The sequence below is a fragment of the Haliotis rubra genome, unplaced genomic scaffold (assembly GCF_003918875.1).
Source record: "Haliotis rubra isolate DU_JTF1 unplaced genomic scaffold, ASM391887v1 Scf299, whole genome shotgun sequence".
NCBI lineage: Eukaryota > Metazoa > Mollusca > Gastropoda > Lepetellida > Haliotidae > Haliotis > Haliotis rubra.
Window position 1 is genome coordinate 141,000 of NW_025766967.1, and position 7,805 is coordinate 148,804.

Here is a 7,805-nt window from a genome sequence, read left to right on the forward strand (position 1 = left end):
ACTGTTTTTGTCTATGTAGTCATGGTCAGTGGAAAATCTGCTGAACCTGATATTTAGCTATCTATTCTATAGATCTTTTAGTTCTGTTATGCGTCAGTGATATTTTGTCGACGTATTACATTGAGGGAAAGCACCGTTATAAGATTTTAATACCACTTTACTCTTAACTTAATGGAATGGACTGCCTCTGATTGCCAAATTCCATAATCCCGTGTACGATATTGACTATATCATTAGCATTTGTTTTTTAGAAACTGTCAAGGAGAAAAAACAGGTGTTTGAGAAGGCGTAAGCGTGCCCCTTCCATGCCTGTTTGGCATACCTTTTTCATGTCTTCATAGTGCACACTGCACATTTGAAAGTTTTCGTGGACTTCAGATATGTTGGTCCATTCAAGAGTGTGTTCGAAATAGGGTCCGCCAGGAACTTTGAAACATGTCAGAGGAAATTAGTTTAATACATATGTTAGTCTGTTGTGAATATGAGTATTTTGTGGTAATATAATTGACCAATACGTGGTCTCACCTGCAATAGGAAAACATCAGTTCTTTCAGCTTATACTTTGTACTGATTTTGAAATTAGACTGCTACTAAACAATCGTCTGTTGACTTTCAATACTTTTAGCAAATAACTTAGTTAAGCACCCCTAACATATCTCACGATTGAATGCGCCCTGATATAACCCTTTGGAGCATATATGGGACATGAGTGGTCGTCGTATGCAACAAAAGGATCCTCCTGTACAGAACCTGGCCAAATTGGAAGCTGCTTTACACGATGAATACCGTAGATTGCCCCTTCAGAGCATCAGGAGGCTGACAGGGGGTATGAGGAGGCGAGCGATGGCTGCCATATAGTCACATGGAGGCTTACGGTGGATATTGACCTTGAATCGTGTAAGACACGCAAACTGACATTTTGAATGTTCACATTCACTAATAAATTCAAACCTTAAACGTTCCAGGGCCATACTTGTACAGACATGGTTTTGTATGACACTCAGTTTGTTTGTTTGTTTCAAATGAGCAATTATGATCATAAAATCAACATGGATTCAAATCATTTTATGAGTCAAAGGATCATACTGTTCAGCAAGACTCATATATACAGGGGGTGCATAATTAAGTTCTTTGTGTAAACCTATATATTTGGTTGGAGGCACCGACAAAAGACTTTCGTAAGCTTACCTGAAAAGATAGTGCAGCTTGTTATAAACAAAACGCTATCACAATTCACACATTCTATCGTCCATGGATGAGTGAGTGAGTCTAGTTTTACACCGCTTTTTAGTAATATTCCAGAAATATCATGGCCCGTACATGAGAACAAGTTACTTAGTTAACAAAGTAATAATTAAAACCTGCCATAAAGGGCAGTAAAACTGTAAGGTGTGTTCAGTTAAAAAGACATCTTTTAAACCAAATAACTTTTCATCGGGTCATGTAGGGTACAGTAAAACCAAAGTAAGACCACATTACTGGGGATCGTGAAGACTTACGAAGCTCCTTGTCCTGCAAGATTTATTCTAGAAAGCATTATAATAGCCAGAATTGAATAACATCTCATGATGAGAGACACATACATGCTCCGTTCAGAAAAATATCAATGAAGTCGTCCCAAGTGCCAGTGTAGGACGGTTTTGCCACAGGGTTGTCCTTCCAGACCTGCTTGGTTGTTTGATTGAAGGACGACACCACGCAGTCCTTAGGATTCCTCCTGACGTACACAACTTTACATCTTTTGTGCCATACATCATCTGGTAGTTGGCTGCAGGCATAGTTTACATTTCTGAGTGAGTGAGTGAGTTAACACTTGAAGTCACATCGGCAATATTTCTGCCATACCGTGACTAAAACTAGCTTTAAATTCTTTAAAAAATACATATAATTTATAAAGCCCTGTCAACGAAGGACAGTAAAATTACTCGGTTATCACATATTTGTTTAAACTAGATCAAGGAGAATTAAAACAATAAACTGACAATTAACGACACCAGAAAACGATTGGCAAGAGATCGCCAGCAAAGGGTTTACATTTTCGTTTTAACAACATTTGAAAACATCTTTCAGTCTAATTTTCCTTCCGTGTTTACATTTTGTTGAAAAGAACTCCTCTTTATATGGGACTGGTTATAAACATTCGCTTGTTCACTACCTCGAAGCGTCCTTGGTGTATGCTATCCGATTTGCATTGAATGCAGCTATTAGAAAAATAAACTCACGGAGTTACAACCTCCTTATATTCATAATAATACAAATCAAACTTTTGTGTCATAAATTTCATACCTTGGACGCAGATGTGTGTGGAGGATCCTTGGTGAAGCCAGCGCCTCCAGCTCTTCGTGCGTCCTGTATTCCAGCCAGGCTGAGTTCTGCCAGTGTTTCGCATACTCGGCCTTGCCTACCACGATCATGTTGAGGATCTCCCAGGTCCAATGTGTACCTTGAGTGTTTATATCAACAAAAAATACCAAGGGGAATCCATTATTTCATAAATATCTCAAATTCCTCAAATAAAATTATCAGATGTGAAGGTTAGTTAAAACATACTAACTGAAAATATAATTGACACATAGTTATTCGATCGTTTAAATTCCTAAACTCTTATACTACGACTTGAAATCAATTGCATTAAACAGATAACGTTCTTAAAACGGACTGTTATAGGTTGAGCGACTATTTCAAAAGGATGTCAAAGGAGATATACTGGCTGACATGTCTCTAATCTGCCAGTTTTGAAAAGTAATCACATCATTTATTTCTTGAAAGGAATTCGAAAATCACACAATAGTGATTTATCAGACAATAATGTTTTAAGAAAAGCAATATTTGTGGATGTCAGCTTTTTTATGTGAATAAACATCACGTTCGTTTCAGGGTGTATGCTTGCTCCATCATCTGGTGATAAAGGAGCAAGGTGATGAAGGAGCAAGGTGATGAAGGAGCAAGGTGATGAAGGAGCAAGGTGATAAAGGAGCAAAGTGATGAAGGAGCAAGGTGACGAAGGAGCAAGGTGATGAAGGAGCAAGGTGATAAAGGAACAAGGTGATGAAGGAGCAAGGTGATGAAGGAGCAAGCGTACACCCCGAAACGTCGTGTTTATTCACAGAAAGAAGTTGACATCCATTACTTCTAAATGGCTTCCTTTGTTTGCAAATGGCATTATTCATGACTCCACAGTGTATTACCTGACTTTGGGTAAGTGCAGAGTAAGATGTCGTCGTCACGGATAGGAATAAGCTTCACATTCTTTATCGTGTCCAACACTATAGCAGCCTGCACGAGACCGTCATCCATCACCAGTTCAACATTGATCCCTGCCGCCATTGCTTTCTCTGCTGGCGTCGACATCTCTCCTAACACATTAAAGTGAGTGAGGTACATTTAAATCCGATTTAAACAATATTCCACTTGCGACAGATCATTTCACCTGTATGTGTAAGGAAATCCTGCAGTTTTAAGAGGTGTAACTACCATACACGAGCATAAGAATGCTGCTTACAAACCTAGATGGAAAATGTGGGTAGATCAGGAAATTACAATCTTCGCTTTCTGTTGGTAGGCAAAAAACTCATTGCGGTTCCTCAGACGCACTACCTTTATCAAATGGCCACACATTTACTATTCAAACATGATACACTGTAGTATGCTTTTCACAAATAAATATGCAAATGAAATAAAGCGCATGGCCCAACTTCCACAGATATAGTGCTCATTATGCTCACTAACAGTCCTGACCTAAAGCAGTGTGTATTTTATGTCCTTAAATTATGAATAATTTCCACAAAGGTGTAATCTTGAAAATTACCCTTTGGCTGAATACGTTGCTCAAAACCCTCAAGCGGTACAAACTGTGTAACTCGCAGCGTCTATCTTAGACAATAGACGTGCTATACTTGTATGTATGTGTCTACTTGACTATCTACTGGATGTCTACTGGGCTATCTGCCAGATCTCTCCGTGCATCATATTATAACATTATTGTCCTCCTGATACGGTACGCAAGTCCCAAAACATTCAAAGTAAATTTAAACATGCTGCTATCTGTAAACCGCAGTATATTTTATATTTATTTATATTTATGGCTAGATTGTCAAAAACTGGTATTAGCTGAAGGGATGGTGTAAATCCGTACAAGAAGCAAATGCACTGTATGTTTGGGGATCTTCCTCCAGTTGTTTAATATTTTCTTCAATAATTAAAATATTTAAGATTTACATACTAGTCTTGTATTCATATCTGTGATATTCTAGTTGTTTTACAGTCTTTCTGCGACAGTTTGTAAAAAAACAATAACTGTGTATTATGAATTTATATTTTTGTTAGTCACGGTATGGCTGAAATGTCTTAAAATCTTAAACCAGTTAGTCACTCACTCACCATGCATCAATATAATGCTAGTCAAAACAAAATCATTGGACGTTCAACGCATTATATTCATCATCACAGAGGTCACATCAATACTACAGGATATGCACTACTTACGTCGCACGTCACAGTATAACTGTTTGGCTAAACAACAACAACAACCGAGGAATACTACCCACGTAATAACTGGTCGATAACACATGATGTGTACCACTTATTGTATATGACATGACGTCACTGGCTAGTCTGTAACACCTGAATTGTGATCTTATATTCCATGGCAATACATCACTGCTGAGATAGTCCATAACACCCGAACGTTACTATTTCTTTTTAATGAGAATACATAACTACTAAACTCTATTATAGAATTAAACTAATGCTAGATGACAATAAATCACTGCAACGCTAGTCGACTACAGCCAGAGCGTGACACTTGTTTTATATAGAGTATACTACACGAGGTCAGATACCATAGGAACGACACTCGTTTCGTATAATTCGTATGTTATGAGACCGAGTGAGGTATTTTATTTATTACCCACGTCTTACATGCATTAAATTGACAAAATAGCGTATTTTTGTTGTTTCTATGGTTTCAAACCGAAACCGGTTTCATAAAGAGGTTGCGAAAGAATGCATGAGGTGCATGAGGTGGGGTGAGGTGAAATTGGGTTTAACGTCGTGCTTGAGAATATTTCGCTCATATGACGACGTGCATGCTTGTGTATGGGTATGTGCGGCTGCTTGTACTAGCCCAAACGTAAGCTGGTTTTATAGTGCTAGCCCACTGAGATACCATGCCGCAGTGAAGCACGAATACCCCACTCAGACACATTATACTGACTCCGAGCCGACCATTCCTTGTTGTACCCATTAATGCCGAGCGCCAGGCAGGGACCAACAAGTACCATACCGTAGCGTCTTTTGGAATGACGCGGTCGGGGATCGAACGCGCGACCTTCCACTCTCCGGGCGGATGCTCTAACCACTACACCACGGAGGCGGTACTTTTGCATGACGTCACACTGTAATGACGTCACTACGCCTTGCTTGTCTGCCCCCTTGGTTACCGACGTCACGATGCATGTCAGTTGTCATCGCCTCGTACAGGTTCATACATAAACTACTCCGTAGCACCCCGTTTCTTAGTTTGCAGTTGCTTCACTCGGCTAACAGCACTTGTGAAAACTTTGCATTTATGTTTTTCGACGCATATAATGTCTTGGTTGGACTCACAATTAAACAGCGATGCGGCAACGTTCGCAATGTTTACATTCCCACAATGCATATAAATTGTAGAATGAATGAATTCACGTGTTTGTTATGAATGAAAAAGTAGTTCTGTCACAACGTGACCTAATTCAGAGGTCATCGGTTATCCAATCAAATCGTTAGAATCTCAGGTCAAGTCGTTACAACATAGGTCAACGCGATACGACACTCGTGTGACGTACGAGATTAGTATGCAACCACCCATACGTTGACCACGTGGGTAATAAATGACAATACATCACTGCTAGGTTAGTCGATAACACCCGAAGTGTTCTATATATTTTAAATGATAATAAATGCCAGCTCGGCTTGTCAACAGCCAGAGTGTACGACTTAATTATATCGCAATACACCATGATAGTCGGTAACACCCAATGCGCAATACTCATTTTACATGACAATACATAATTTCAAGGCCAGTCGATAGTAACTAAAGTGTACAAATAATTTCACATGACAATACATCACTGCTTAGATAGTCGATAACACCCGATGCGTACTAATCATTTCACGTGACAATACATCACTGCTTAGATAGTCGATAAAACACGATGCATACTAATTATTTTACATGACAATACATCACTGCTTAGATAGTCGATAACGCCCGATGCGTACTAATCATTTTACATGACAATACATCACTGCTTAGATAGTCAATAACACCCGATGCGTACTGATCATTTTACATGATAATACATCATCAATGTGTACTACCTACTGTATCTGACAAGGATATTCAATAGCATCCGATGTGAACGACATATATTATGCGTCAATATATTTCTGCGAAGCTCGTCAATAACACCCGATGCGTGCTATTCACTCAATACATCTGTCTTCGGCTTGTCAATAACATCAGAGGTCTCTATTACTTACTGGTTATACTGTGCATCAATTCTAAGAACAGTCTGTCACTCGTGGACTACTTCAGAACTTGTCACCACGACAGTGTATTCAAATGTCAACGATCGGTTCAGTAGTCAAGTCTCCCCTTTCAAGATTCCAGCTCTCACACACTGCCGACTCAATACTCCTCCTATGTGCTATGTTTATGTAGGTCATGAAACTTGCGTTACTTGTGTCAGTATACCTTCATGGTCCCGATACACACATTGCCCTCCTTCTGTGAGCAATGCTTCTCGTTGTCAGTGATCAGCAATGTTTTTTGTCATTATGTTTGATTTACGGGAAAGGTGAGGGTAATCCGCCGTGTGATAACGAAAGAACCGACCTACTTTGGCTGAGCGTTGACAACCATGACACTGCGAAACTTAGTTCGTATTATACACCACTGTGCTTCACTGCCAGTGTCGTCAATACTGTTTCTACCACTGTGTATTCCCATGCATAACTGCTATACTGGTCAACAGCAACAAGAACTGATGTCTAGCCTAGTCAAAAACGCTGGTTGTGTAGTACAATCATATATAACTTTGCAACAGTTTTTAATATTATGAGATGTGCAATACATAACGAAACATTACACTACTCAATGACTATGCAAAACTTAGGATCACTGTCAGACTAACCAAGTACATTTGATACGAACACGACCTGTAGGTATTCCATTAGCAGTTACATAATGCAACATAACACAGTGCACAAAGACCATCATCTACCTATTTCAAAGTAATCCACATTACGACCAACTTACATTTGAAATCAGCGATCGTCAACGATCTTCCGGTCCTGTCCCAACACACCGCACTATGATAAGACCGCACTAGGAGCAGTGATACAGGTCACGGGCTCCGTGTGATTATGCAAATATACCCTCTTGCATCTACATTTCCGTATTTTTTATTGTTGCACAGGAACACAACCTGAACAAATATATATATTGTACGGATCCGGATCTTTGACAAAAACGTCAGATTTCAAGTTGTCAGCACACAGTGCCTGAAATAATGGCTAGTTGGCCTTATTAAAATTCCACCTTGTTGTACGAGTGTACCCGAATGACACATTTACATAGTGCGAATATATACGTAACGGGGCTATCACTTTACAAACATTCCTCCTGCATTGATGTTTGCTGCACAGATATATTACCTCAACTCATACTTATTGCACGTTGATTGGGTGGGGACGGGAGGATCTGATCAAACAGGGTGAACTTGACACTGCTCATTTCGCTGACACAGGGAAACGGATAACCC

The 7,805-nt window shown here is 39.5% G+C and overlaps 1 protein-coding gene across 4 annotated transcripts in view; it reads right to left on the minus strand.

The window, feature by feature from the left end:
* Positions 1-7,805, minus strand: part of LOC124282351 (sulfotransferase 1C2-like) — a 31,550-nt gene that overhangs the window by 14,551 nt on the left and 9,194 nt on the right. Inside the window, exons 1-5 of one of the 4 annotated variants that reach the window (XM_046718320.1) lie at positions 7,301-7,459; positions 3,189-3,356; positions 2,287-2,443; positions 1,584-1,768; positions 323-426 (exon numbers count right to left, since the gene is read on the minus strand). In XM_046718320.1, the coding sequence (XP_046574276.1) occupies positions 323-426; positions 1,584-1,768; positions 2,287-2,443; positions 3,189-3,351 (609 nt within the window). In that variant the 5' untranslated portion in view covers positions 3,352-3,356; positions 7,301-7,459. Of the gene's footprint in view, positions 1-322; positions 427-1,583; positions 1,769-2,286; positions 2,444-3,188; positions 3,357-6,522; positions 6,783-7,300; positions 7,460-7,805 lie in introns of those variants that run through there. The other 3 variants (XM_046718317.1, XM_046718319.1, XM_046718318.1) reach the window with 3 other exon arrangements.